Here is a 14,203-nt window from a genome sequence, read left to right as displayed (position 1 = left end):
TTATATGGAGTTTGGATCTTTTCAAAATTGCTTCCTACATGTCCATCCACAATAAACATATTGTTTTTATACCATATCATCCTAAAAAAACATCCATGATTCTCAATATTTAAATATTTTATTTTTCAATTCTCAAGAATGTATTTATGTTTAGGGTTTACACGATCCAAGATTTAAAGATATTTTTATACCAAATCAGTAAATTATAGTTTGTCAATTTTATAAATCAAATTAAACTATTTTGTCACTCAAATCAGACCAGACCAAACCAGTGAATTATGGTTTGGTCTGGTTTGATTAATGGTTTGACATATTGAAGCATGGAAGATGAAAAATCTTGAGAAAAAATTATTCTAGCCAAGTAAAGACTGAAATTAATAGGGTTGCTTTCGGACTAATATATAGCTTCCGTTTCTAGAACTATTTAAATGAAGATTACGTTTTTCGGTCTCATTGTTGTTATATAAGTATATTAAATATTCACATTATTTGAAATCTACAAATGCATAACCAAACAAAAATACCTATAAGTTCTAAATAATTTAGATTATGCAATTCTCTAAAGCGTAGAGTGAATTCATTTTTACTAAAAAAAATATTAAAATTCTTGAGATCAAGAGACTAAAAGTTTGACATTCAGTTTTTTAATCTTCCAACTAGAAATTAGAAGTGCTGTATTATGATCCCCAAGGCAAAATATGATCGATATAAACTAAGATAAACTGTATGGTCTGGTTTGGAAAGTACTGCTGGCATTATCATATTTGATGTTATCATATTTGATGGTATGATTTAATTTATTTTTATTATTGCTAGCGGTTAGGACTGGCAAAATATAATCCGACCTATCAATTCGATCCGTATTCGATCCGTCATAAACAGATTTGAGTTTGGACTAAATGGATTTGGGTCATAAATAAATCGATCCGTTTAATCCGTTTAATGCTTAGATCAGATTTGGATTTTAAATATTTGATTCATTTAACCCATTTAATCTATTTAATATTCAGATCGAGTTGAGCCAGATAACATGTTTAATCCATTTAAGATCTATTTAATCTATTTAAAATCTGCTCATCTATTTCTGATCCATTTAATCTGATCTGTTTAATTTGTTTAACCTATTTAATATTTATTTAACCTATTTAAGACCTACTTAACTTGTTTCTGATCTATTTAATTCGACATATTTATCCTATCTAACTCATTTAATCCAATTTGAGCTGTTTAATAAATGGATTAAACGGGTCAGATTAAGTTATCTATTTAATAAATAGATTAGATTCAAATCTGAATTTTTGACCTGTTAAATAAACAAATCGAGTTTGGATTGATAATTTTATGATCCGATTTGTATTGACTCAATTCATTCCGATCCAATTGCCACCCCTGTTGGTGGCCAACCTAGCATTGGAGCGGGTAATAGTCCCGATACATCTCCTCTCAGCCAATTTGGACGACGTCTAGCCGAGGTTCAAATAACGTCAAATGTGGCTGAGATAAACTGACATTCTGTATCAATCTCATTTACCAAAAAATATTATAAATATCGGAAATAATGACCCCGCCTCGATTAGTCTTGCAAGCCGGTTGACTTGATTAGTTCTATCCTTACGCCGAGTTTGGGATTTGAACCTTTAACCAGCTCCGATGGTTAGGCCTAAGTCTCGCAGTCCAATTTCTATTTTTGTAGCCGGGTCGAGTCACATCCAAGTTCATTTGGATGGTAGATTATAGACGGAAGACACACAAAATGCGAAGTTGGGAGTTATGTGATCGCAAGAAGGTCGGTTGGCTGCGTATGCCACGCCCTTTTTTCTGGACCTCGGGTTGGTGGGAACCCCGTAGATTTGCTTTAATTCTGTATCCAAGGACGCAAATCTCTGGTCAGCTTGGCTTGGTTCGGGTTAAAGGTTTGTGGGGTTCGCCTTAACCTTACCCGATCCGAAAACACTTGACCGTGGTAGTGTACTAAAATATTTTCTTCGTCGAGCTCAAAAACCAGAGGGTAGAGAGGAAGAATAGCGGCATTCTTGCGATCGAGGGACCAAACGCGAGTTCGGTCCTCCTCTTCTGTGTCCTCGCATCGACGTGAGCTACTTTCAATCCCTTATTTTCGAATTAATTTCGCTTCCCTTGTTTCCTTTCTCCATCGTTGGATCGATGATCTCTTTGTTTGTGCGTTTTACTCTCCATTTTTTTTTTTCACTATTTGCTGATGATTTTTAACAGGAAAAAGGAAGAAAAAGTAAAGAAAAAGATGACTAATGATCTGGAGATGAAGGAGGTTCAAGCTCCATCCAATTCCGTGTCCTCGGCCACCGCTTCTTCCACCCTTCAGCGTAAGATATAAATTAACGATGAGAGAAATTTTAAAGAAAAGAACCTTTTTTTTCCTCCTCTCATTCTCTAAAATTCTTTCTATTTTTTGCGATTTTTTGATCTTAAAAGAGAAATTTTTGGGTTCTGGTTTGGTTTCAGATCTGAAGGAGATTGCTTCCTTGATCGAGAGCGGCGCATATGCCAAGGAGGTGCGGCGGATCGTGCGGGCGGTGCGGCTCACGATGATGCTCCGCCGGAAGCTCAGGGCGCCCGTGGTTTCTGCCTTCCTTGGTTATGCCCTTGCCCCAGGCTCTGAGGCCCACTCCAGGCTCTCCTCCTATCTTCCCAAGGTATTAAAGCGATTCGTCACAGAGGCACTCTTTGTTCGCCTTGCAGCGTAATCTTTTCTTGTTTAATGCTTTTTAAATAAATTTATGAAATTTGAAATTCTTTTTTTTTTTTTTTCCACTCGCTAATTGTTGTTCAAGAATTAAGGTATCGCTGTGTTAGGGCAACGGGTTTAAGTAGGATGGCTTACTGACTATAATAGGTTTGTAGGAGAGGGGAGGGTTAGCTTAAAAGTGGAGACTATTTTTTGAAGTAAAGTGAATAATACATATTTTTGTGAATAAATGTTGGTATAAATCATAAATTCTAGAGGGTGAGCCTGGTGCAACGGTAACCTGAGGTCATGAGTTTGAAACACAGAAGCAGCATTTCCGTATGTGGAGGAGATGTTGCATATATCTAACCTTGCCAGACTGCGCAATGGCAAGAATGCCGGCACAATTGTGTCTGAATCTGCAAATATGGACTGACATGATATTTATATAGGTCAGTACTGATTAATTTCGATGTGCATCTGCAAGCAAGCGTTGATTAAGATGTTGGGATATGCGCATACTAGTAATCTAGGCAGAATTATCTTTCAATCTTGGAGAACAGATACCTGTTTTCTCATTTTCTTTTTCTTACCTCTACTTCACCACATAAATTATATATGATTATATAGGTGGTGCTGATGTGACAGTCATGGCATATGCTGACCTATCTGATTTTTTAAAAGTGTCCAGCTGTGGTTATGTGGCTCTTATGATGCAACCATGAACAGCTGCATCAATGGATAACTATACATTTATTCTTAAATAAGCATGATGGTTTCTTTCATGTAAGCATCCTTTATATTTGATTGATATGATGATGTGTATCATTGGATTTTCTTGCTACAATTTTGCGGCTTTTGCAGCTACTTATATCTCGTGATTTGTCTTGCAGATATAAATATATGAGATCATTGAGATGTTATCATTGATTATAGATTTTTGTGTGTTGAAAATGTACATTTGTTACTGTTTTGTTGATCAAACGGATGTACATCATTTTTTGTTGTTCAGATTCTTCATTGGTTTATATTTCAGCAAAGAACTGATCTAAGATGTTATCATTGATTATAGATTTTGTTATGTTAAAAATTTACATTTGTTACTGTATTGTTGATCAAACAGATGCACATCATTTTTTGTTGTTCAGATTCCTCGTTGGTTTATATTTCAGTTAAGAATTGATCTATATAGTTCCACATGTTAGTTGTAAGCAGTATATATGTTTTGTCATTTGATGCATAAAAATGTGCCCACAGAAAATATCTAATATGTTGAAGGACTTCAGCACACCCAAATTTATTGCCATTTAATTTAATTGTAAGAAGAATTTGTTTGTTTTGCAATTGGAACATCCACATATAAATTTATTTACTTACTCATTAATGCCTATTCAGGCATAACTTATGATTGGCTTCCAGAACTGGCAGATCTTTGACTTATCAAACTTGAATTGGTGTCAATTGGTTTAAGCCCTCCTTCCTCTCCCCTCCTCCAAAGTATATTGTTAATAGCCAGAAATAACAAACTTCTCATTCTAATCAGTTTACCACCAGTTATATTTAAGCATATTCTTGAACCTTTTATCAAATTTAAGAATGTCATGGTGTTTTGTGAAATCAAATTTATGAAAGCTCATTAATTCAGACTTTTGATTGTTTATGATCTTGACTATAAGTATGGTTAGTAGATTTATACTGGATAAGTAATTCAGAAGAAAATTGGAGTGGTTTCAAAGTGTCTTGAAAGGAATTTTCATGCTTTGGCTAGTCGTCAATTTTGTATCAACTAAATCTGCAACTGCTAGCATACACATGTCAATACTCAAGATTGAATACCACTTCCTAGTGCCTATGCAAAGCTTTGCCTTGCCAACTTGGCATTTGCATGCTTATCTGTCATACCATATCTTGGCGTGTGATAGCATGAGACTGGCACCATACCATTGCTAAGGGTCTCAATTTATGACGTGATGTGCCAGTCTGACTTGTGACCAACCCAAGTGAGTTAGGGTTTGGTAGAAATAGTTCAGATCTTAAGGGGTCGACCCAACCTGAACCATTCGTTAAATGGGTCATGTTCAGGCTTAGAATCCTAACATGTGTAACTTGTTTTAACCCATTTAATGACTGGTTAGGTTGAAATGGTCACTACCAACCCGTTAATTTTGTTTAAATCATTTGAGACCCACTTAACTTGTTATCACAAACCTATGTTAATCTAATCTATTTATGAAATGGGTTACATCTGTAGGATTACATGTTTAACAAACAAACATGCTTTGGTTTTGGATTTTTGATCCATTTAATAAATGGTTCGGATTTGGGTTGATAGTGTGAACTTACCGGAACCCAACCAGGCTTGCCCTTATTTCCACCCATAGCCATTGCGACATTTTGATACGACATCAATATTATATATGCCAGTCATTGTTAGTTGTGCCAATTGGCACTTCAATCAATGGTTGTTATGGTCCAATTGGCTTATTAGTGGGGGTGGCAATATCTTTTTTTTTTGGTCACTATAGTTTCCCTACTTTTTGTCATTCTAAAGAAGAGTCTAGGAATTTATATGTTATGATGCCATAGATCTTCATTTCTAATGCACCCAAAATCCTTTTTTTGCTTTTAGTAGTTTCCTTGTCCATGTGCAAATTACATGCTTTAATCCATACAATTCACATGACAATTGTCATGTTTGAAAATTTTCATAGGTTTCTTGTGTCTAGATGTAGCCAGTATGGTACATGCTAGAGAGGGAATCAATTTAGGTGTTCAACATGTTTTAGGAATTCAATTTGGAGTTTGGAGTATGGAGTTATAAGCAATTTATTGAGTACTGTGTAAAATGCAGAATTGATATATGAAGGGTGTTTTGATCAAACTATCTCTAGTTTGAAATAAAAGACACCGTAGCACAGCTTGTATGTAGTAGCTTCTTAAGCATTTTGTTTTCTGGTCTTGCATTGGAAGAAAACAAAAGCATAATAATCTATGACTACCAATCAATAGACCTCTACTCCCTAAGGCACAGAATGCTATAGAAAGACTTAGAGTTCTTATGTACGGAACTGCTACCTATTTCTTAAGCAAGAGCAAATAATAATAATATTTTTTTAGAATTCTTAGCAAAGTAAAGGTTTCTCTAGGAGCATTGGGGGCTATGGGTCTGTAGGTTTAGGGAAGTCTTTGCTTTATCCGTCTTTTCCCTTCTTTATTCATCCTTTTTTTTCTAAATTTCTTTTCTTAGAAAATGGCTGTTTTAGAGTATTGCATCACATAATCATTTTTTTCTCTTTCTTAAAGTCCCTTCTTTTCTTTTTTATGGGGTTTAATTTTGAGGATGGAGGTGATGTTCTCTACCTTTCTCCTTCGCCACCAACCCAATTAGGTTGATTCTTTCTTTTATTTTTCTATTTATGATTTCAAATAGGATATATCCTACATTAGATTTTTTATTTTTGCGCTATGTTTTTTCTTTTCTGTCTACCAACATGAAGGCCTCTATACTAGATATATCTCAACTAGAGATGAACGACCCATGCAGAATACATCTCTTGGAAAGGGAGGAGGCACCTTAGCAGTCAAAACTACTAAATGGCAATTGTTGTACATTTGAGTAGCAGTAGGATCCCACATGAATGTTAAAATATCAACAATAGTGGGAACCCTCCATTGTCCAGAGAAATGCATGAACCCAGTCTTACAGAGGATTGCCACTATTCATAGTGTTGGCCGTGAACTTGTCTTATTGTGTCCATACTTGGCCAACCTATCAATAATGCTTTTCTGATTTCAATACATGGTTGAGTTTGAATTTGGAGTTTGATGTGGCACCACCACTCTCTAGTTGATGGTGGAAAGTTGTTGCTACTATTGATATTCTAATCATTGTGCAAGATTATATTGCTACTTGAAGGTTCCACTATCATCATTGGACCATTATGATTGTTGAGACACCTATCACAAGAGATTTATTCTGCACAGGTTCTTCCTCTCCATGTCAGGGCTATACACAATCTAGAGGTCTTTGTACTACTGCCTACAAAGAAAAGGGGAACAAAAGAAACTAAGCAAAATTCTAGTGTAGCATCTATTCTCTTAAGTAGAGAAATAAAAGGGGCCAATTGGCTTGGTGGGGAAGGAGAAAGGTGAAGGATCTTACCTCATTCACCAAAACTAAACCCAAGTAAAAAAGGGGACTTTGGGAAAGAGGAAAAAATATACAAAATAAAATAGACTAAGATCAATGCAATAGTTAGAAAACTACAATAATATAAGGAAAAAAGGTGAAGAAAGAAGGGAAAAGGAGGAAGTGAAAGACTTTCTTTAAGTGACAAGTTGACAACATCTGGGTTGTTTTGCACAAACTTCCACTTTGCTACAAAGTCAAACAAGTAACAGTTATTATTTGGGCTTGCTTGGGAACCATGTTAACCTTGTACTAGGGGAGGACCTTCTGGCTCTTTGTGATGTTTTGAGTATTTATAGGTGCCTATACATTATCACACTTTAGTCGGTTTCAATATTGGTTCTAATAAAAAAAGAACATATCAGGATGTTTTATTGGGTTCAAAGAAAGGTTAAATAAGTTTGAGGAGCTGTTAGAAACCAGTCCATGACATGCTAGGATGTTTCTACTTCAAATTAGGAATAGCTTGACAAAAATTCCTTCGTCCCATGTAAATTCTGAATTATGCACAGTACTTTGTGAATTTGTAGTAGCTCGCTACTCTGAACTTGATTTTAAATTCTTAAAATGTATTAGATTATTGATACCTTGTCCATTATGTACCGTACTAGCTATCTGGATAAAAGAATATAGATTGAAGACATGATATGGATTTCATGTGAGGTTCTTTTGGTTATGATGTTGCACATATAAAAGGGATGAGGTAGTAAAGGACTTGATATCACTACAACTTTTATAAATATGATCCTAAATAGAGCAGAATGGAAGAAAAGTATTCATGTAGCTGATGCCGACTACTTTGGGATTAAGGCTCAGCTGAATGTTTATGATTGTGTTTGGTAGTGGAATTTTTCTTTTTCCTTTTTTTCTTTGGTGTTGGGTTGGGGGGGTGGGGGGTGGGTGGGGGGGGAGAGGGGAGGGGTGTGTGGTGTGTGGGGAGGGGATTGTTGGGGAGTCAAAGCCTCATTTTTCCTCCAAAAAGGCTCTTGTTTCCCGTGGTCAGGGGATAACCTTGTTTGGTTGTGACTAGATAATGGAATGGTAGGGATCAATAGAGTAAAAAGACAGTAAAAAGTGGAAATGAGAGGAATAATTAATGGGACAAAACATGAGTTTGTTTTGACTCATTCTATGAAGGTGAACCCACCTGCATTGACTGGAGTAATTCTATCCCACAACAAGCTAAGGCGTTTAACAGGATTACCTGTTCCCCCTCTTTTATTTGGGTTTATCCTGCAACCAAGTACCATGAAATTAGAAGGTTAAAGCAAGATAATATATTCATCTAATATATAAACCAGGTTCAAATCTGTGGGTTACTTGTAATGCAAAGTGTTTTTTTTTTGGTCCTTGCACATTAGTGGACAAGCAAAGACTTTCTCTAGGTTCACTTTCAATAATTTCTTGCAAGCATCTTGTATTCTACAGCTGAATAATAAATGACTTTATTAAAATAAGAGCATGTCCCTTCCAACAGCATGCAAGAGCATAGGCAGCTCCAAGGGATAATATCATTTTAAACTCATGAAATATCTTTGATCTTTTTCCTTTGGCAAATAATTCACATATATTCTAGTTGTTCTTAGATAATCAAATTGATTAAGAATTATTCAACTATTCATCAATTTTAAAATTTATATTTTAATTATTCATAATTAGTTTAAGAAGCCCTTACAAATTCCAAATTTATGATGTTATAAGTTGCTCGTAATGGCAGTCTTTTTTCTTATGGTTCATTTTACCATCTCTTCCATGCTTGTTTTTACATGAGCAAATAGATAAGAAGGTTTTTTTTGGGTTGTGGCTTTTCTGTATGTTTGCCATCCAATATCTTTTGAAATCCATGGCTGAGTTCTTTGCACTTTGTCTGTGTTCTGGATCTCTGCCTCTAGCCTGGAGGCTTCTGGATTGAAACTGCAATATATTTCCATCTTACAATTCCTATCTCACAGACTTGTGCACATAGCTTGACCAAATTGCTTTCTCTCAATAATTTTTGGTTATGATATTTAATATCGTTCCAAGTCCTTTTCTTTGCATGAGATATGCAGGAAATTATTGCGGTACCCATAATTATTTATGTAACCTTTAGTCATGAGTCACCATTCCTACTCTATGGATACCACAAGGTACATGACTACCATGAGTATGGGCATGGAATTTCTAAAGTAGAAAAAAAAATAATTTCTTTGTTATTTTTTGTTTATTCTCAGCATCCTTATATTAGATCATGCCCTAAGATTCTTTCATGCATCACTTGATACCAAAGGTTTCAGCTTTTCGGATTTCTTCTAAGCCTCCTAACAAAGTCCAGCTCCTGGGAATTTCGAAATTGAAGCCACTGCGTCTCATCAGCCTCATTTACTATTATTCTCATAAATCTGTTTATAAACCATTCCTCTCATGCAATGCAATTAAAGGATTATACTGTTCAGCTGCATTTGATAATGTTTACAATCATATTCTCTGTGTCTCTGTATTTTTAGAACACTTCTGCAAATTTATATCTGCTTGTTTTTAGGATGAGCAACATGATATGGACGTGGATACAGCAACTTCAGCAGTTCAGGGTCCTGCTAAGTATTCTCTTCTGGAGCTTGAAATCTACTGTTACTTGCTTGTTCTGATATTTCTGATTGACCAAAAGAGTTACAACGAGGTAATTTTCTATAGTTAATGGATGCTTGAATTTCCTTACTGAAACTGAAATTTATCTGCTATTTCAATTTTCCAATAACTTCTGTCTTGCAGGCTAAAGCTTGTTCTTCTGCTAGCATTGCTCGCCTGAAGAACATGAACAGAAGGACAGTTGACGTTCTAGCATCTCGGTTGTACTTCTATTATTCGTATAGTTATGAACTGACAAATAGTCTTGCTGAAATTCGCGGGTGAGCTTTATATCAAATTAACAACCATACACGTTCTTACGAGCCAAGCAAATTTCTTTTTGGTGAAATGCCTTAGTGAGATGGTTTTAGAATAAAATCTTTTTTTCTTCCCCCCTTGTCAGAACCCTCCTTTCCTTGCATAGAATGGCAACCTTACGGCATGATGAGTTGGGTCAGGTTTGTTTCTTGTGTGATTGCTTTATATTCTGATTTCAGATGTACATAAGGTGCTAGCACTTTATTATGTTGATATGCAGGAAACTCTTCTGAACCTTTTGCTTCGCAATTACCTCCATTACAACTTATATGACCAGGCAGAAAAGTTGAGGTCGAAGGCACCACAGTTCGAGGCGCATTCAAATCAACAGGCAATATGTCTTTCCTAGGATTTTTTTTTTTGACTGTTTTCATATTTGGTCGGATAACTTAATAGTTATTTGGAAAAAAAATCATCACCATTAATTGTTTTGGTAATTTTTTTCCTGCTAAGATAGATAGTATAGGAAAATGTTAGCTAAGCATTATTATTTAGGCTATGTTATTAGCATGCAATGCTGTAATGGCTTGATTTTCCAGTAAGATGCTAACACTGAGAATTTTCTGGCAGTTTTGTCGGTATCTGTTCTACTTAGGAAGGATCAGAACCATTCAGTTGGAGTATACAGATGCAAAAGAGAGCCTTCTGCAAGCTGCTCGGAAGGCACCAGTTGCAGCTCGAGGCTTCCGAATCCAATGCAACAAGTGGGCTGTTATTGTTCGCTTGCTTCTTGGAGAGATCCCTGAGAGAACTGTTTTTATGCAGAAGGGCATGAAGAAGGCTCTGACACCGTACTTTGAGCTTACAAACGTGAGTATTTTCAGTTATTTTAAAAACAATGCTTGATTATGTTGGTCTTCAAAGTTTTTATTTTTTCTGATTTTAGGCTGTGCGAATTGGGGACTTGGAGTTGTTCAGGACTGTTGCAGAGAAATTTTCCGGGACTTTCAATTCAGACAGGACACGTAATCTGATCGTGAGATTGCGACACAATGTGATAAGAACTGGGCTCCGCAATATCAGCATCTCTTATTCCCGCATATCTCTGGCTGATGTAGCCAGAAAGTTGAGATTGGACTCTCAGAATCCTGTGGCTGATGCTGAGAGCATAGTAGCCAAGGCGATCCGAGATGGGGCAATTGATGCAACGATAGATCATTCAAACGGTTGGATGGTTTCTAAAGAAACTGGTGATATCTACTCTACAAATGAACCTCAGATTGCTTTCAATTCCAGGATCGTCTTCTGCCTGAACATGCACAATGAAGCAGTGAGGGCACTGAGGTTCCCACCCAACTCCCATAAGGAGAAAGAAAGTGCAGAGAAGATGCGGGAGAGGCAACAGCAGGAGCAGGAGCTCGCAAAGCATATTGCTGAGGAAGATGATGATGAGTTCTGATTATGACTTTGTCAGATGCTACATTGTTTGAGTGAAGGTGTTTCACAAGCTTCTTTGATTGGTGAGGATAATGCCAGTGGAAATTAACTGTGCTTTTGTTACTACTCTCTTTCTTCTTTGCTTCCAGTTTCCAGTATCCAGAATTCATGGATCCATAGTTTAGATTTACCTCAGTTGATCCACTTTGATAGGAAAAGATTGCTTTTTGATTGTTAGACTGGAAAATGTCTTGGACGATGACAATGATGATGGTAGTTGTCTGAAATAATTCTACTGCTGTATTGCCTCTGTGTAATAGTACTAAGTTTAAAATCTATTTGAATTCATGGTTATGAAAGATTTGTTGAGAGGAGGCTAATTGTATACTGGTTGTTCTGCTGAATGTATACTAGTTCATTTTGAACCAGATTCCACCAGTTCCACAAATGCCATTTCAGGGGATCGATTTTGAAGGGAAATTATGTCAGTGCCATCTCTATCGTCATTGTTGAGACTTGTACCATGGTTTTTGCAACCAAGGCCGCATTTAAAGTGCAGCAGATTAGTTGAATGTCTCTAGAAATGGGCATGAAAGATGGTTCAATAGGATACCCTAATCTAGAACCTTGCAGGATCTGCAAGACATAATGCAAAGCAACCCCAATAGAGAAGGAAAGCTCATGTGGCAATCTCATGTAGCTATCGAATTAAATTACCAGGGAATGGATTTCAACGCTAATGCTATACTTATTTTGTCTCCAAAGGTTTGTTTGCTAAGGAGCAAAGCTTTGAAATCCATCTACTTATTCTCAATTATATTCCACTCTTCACCAGTTCACCTATTTAAAATCACACCTTTTGACATTTAGCACTCAAACACGTTGCAGGCACCAAGAAAAATGCATGGCGAAGTTGAGCAATCTATTTTAAGCGATGTACGCTTTCGTATTGCACAAGTGGGTTTCAAGTCCTCACATGCACGTTACCCGTACTTTTCCTTCGGACCTGCAAGATGAATGAGGTCGCTCTTCGTTAAAAGCATGCATGTGAAACGCTCTCCCATGATTGATTGCTGGCAATTTGAGTAATTCTCAGGTGATCTTGAAGGGGGAGTGGTATTCTGTTTAGTTTCCTCATCCCTAGGCTTCTAAAGCTATGTTCAGTCACATGGTTCAGCCATATGGCAACATTCTTGATCACGTGTTCATGGGAACTCCTGGTGACTTTTCTGGCTGATATAAAATATGGCATTGTGATCTGCAAGTATTTTCTTTCTAACAACAAGCATCACTTCAAGAGCTGACCTTCTTGAGGTCGGTTAGAGGTTAGTTTAGAAATTAGCAATGTTGGATGCATCAAACACCAAGTGGACAATTCTCGGGATCTTTACGTTGCCCTCTTGCGGTGTTATGAAGCTTTTGACCGATCACGAGTAAAGGGAAGGTAGATAGGGAGACCGACACTTTCATATTTAGATTCCGGTTACAAGAATAGCTCTTGGAGGCATTTTAATAATGGAGAGCTAGTAAAATTTTCCTACCTTCGGCCCCCGTAGTATTTAATCATATAGTTTTAAAAATACCCAAAGCATCTATGTAAAAAGATATCTTCCGCTTGCTTAGTTGTTTTTCATGAATTTGTTAGATGTGCACCATAAATATAAATATTTAGTGATACCAAATTCTATGACTAATTTTTCTTTAAAAAAAAAATTATAGGAATACCTCATCAACTTTAATCCAATTTTGCTTACATCCAATATGGTCCAATCGTCTATCTCCATTAACGAAATAATGTCACATGACTATCATATGATATCATCTATCTATATAATAATAGTAAAGTAATAGATGGATATTATTATTAGGGGTGATATTTCGAATCGACACGTCAGATTATGGAGTAATTTCTCAATATGCCACGTGTCGAGATGCTTGAGGAGTGTCAATGGGAGGCTTGGAGCGGCTGAAAGGGGAGCTTGGACGATGGCTAGGGTTTTGTGTTGGATATTCTCATTCGTAGATCTGTCGCCATCGAGTTTGGTTTCTTAATGTCGAGCTAGAAGAGGTAGCGATCGTAGTTAGCTGCGGCAGATAGGTCATCTCCACCTCGAGTGGCGAGATCACTTACATTGGCCGAGGCAAGCGCAACGAGCCCCACGAACCAGGATTGCTTGTGGTCGATTTTCAAGTAATGGTCTGTGTAGGCTGACTCAATCTCGATGAAACTATCGATGACAATGCCGAGGCTGCTGGACTCGATCTCTCTGGTCGTCCATGGCAGCAGTGATGGGGCTGTCACCGTGAAAGAAACCATGGAGCTCACATCGGATAATATGGATGGGGTGGAGGAGGTTCGGGCAACAAAGGGGTTATTGTCGCTGGAGACAGAGAGGTGGGGGAGGTGGCGGAGGAGGGCACCCATGATGTAGATGGAGAAAAGGCTGATGGCGTGGAAGGAGAGGCGGTGAATGCCGAGGTGGTGCGCTATAGCGGTGGTCCAAGAGAAGTGGGTGTCGACAACGATAGCATTGAGATAGTGGAGGTGGAGGAGGCGATCATATTCGGGGCGGGTGAAAAAAGAAGTGGCATCATTTGTGGCATTCGGAGGGGACAAGGCACTGATATTCTCAATGCCAGGGGGAAGGTCGAAGGCGATGGAGGGAAGGGTAGAGGATGGTGTGGAGGGGTAGGCCGACAGTGGTGGCGCAGTCAATGGTGGGCTGGACGATGGCAGCATTGGTCGGAGTGAGGAGGATGATGGAGTCGACGCCACGGGCATGCATACTGAAGATTCCATAAGGATGGGAGACTCAGTAGCAACAACGATATTATAAAAAAAATAAATTTTTGATCACTTAGAGAATGATATTATTGTAATTAATAATGATTCAGGATATAGATTTGGTTTTTCCGGGGTAAGTCTACCGATATTATTACATGACAGCTAATATGTCAGCCAAATCCATCCGAAGATTGGTGCGCAATGGCCTCTGTAATCTTCTCTA

The 14,203-nt window shown here is 37.4% G+C and overlaps 2 protein-coding genes across 2 annotated transcripts; one reads left to right on the top strand and one right to left on the bottom strand.

Moving 5' to 3' along the window:
- Positions 1 to 1,954: 1,954 nt before the first annotated feature.
- On the top strand, positions 1,955 to 11,575 carry LOC105044019 (probable 26S proteasome non-ATPase regulatory subunit 3). Its single transcript, XM_010921790.4, has 9 exons — positions 1,955 to 2,091; positions 2,233 to 2,342; positions 2,482 to 2,672; positions 9,415 to 9,552; positions 9,645 to 9,781; positions 9,904 to 9,958; positions 10,039 to 10,149; positions 10,389 to 10,628; positions 10,705 to 11,575. Exons 2-9 carry the CDS (start codon positions 2,261 to 2,263, stop codon positions 11,215 to 11,217), a joined length of 1,467 nt encoding a protein of 488 aa, XP_010920092.1. The 5' UTR covers positions 1,955 to 2,091; positions 2,233 to 2,260; the 3' UTR covers positions 11,218 to 11,575.
- A 1,679-nt stretch (positions 11,576 to 13,254) lies between these two features.
- Positions 13,255 to 13,935, bottom strand: LOC105044107 (UDP-glycosyltransferase 73B5-like). The gene has a single exon (XM_010921901.1). It carries the CDS (start codon positions 13,933 to 13,935, stop codon positions 13,255 to 13,257), a length of 681 nt encoding a protein of 226 aa, XP_010920203.1.
- Positions 13,936 to 14,203: the final 268 nt, after the last annotated feature.

This window comes from Elaeis guineensis, chromosome 4 (genome assembly GCF_000442705.2).
Source record: "Elaeis guineensis isolate ETL-2024a chromosome 4, EG11, whole genome shotgun sequence".
NCBI lineage: Eukaryota > Viridiplantae > Streptophyta > Magnoliopsida > Arecales > Arecaceae > Elaeis > Elaeis guineensis.
Note: the sequence above shows the minus strand (reverse complement) of the source record. Positions and strands in the feature narration are given on the sequence as shown.

Coding starts and splice junctions, on each gene's coding strand:
- LOC105044107 (XM_010921901.1), bottom strand. CDS start 13,935: ATGCTGCCATCGTCCAGCCCACCATTGACTGCGCCACCACTGTCGGCC.
- LOC105044019 (XM_010921790.4), top strand. CDS start 2,261: ATGACTAATGATCTGGAGATGAAGGAGGTTCAAGCTCCATCCAATTCC. Junction 2,673..9,414: donor TCTCCTCCTATCTTCCCAAG/GTATTAAAGCGA, acceptor GCTTGTTTTTAG/GATGAGCAACATGATATGGA. Junction 9,553..9,644: donor ACCAAAAGAGTTACAACGAG/GTAATTTTCTAT, acceptor TCTGTCTTGCAG/GCTAAAGCTTGTTCTTCTGC.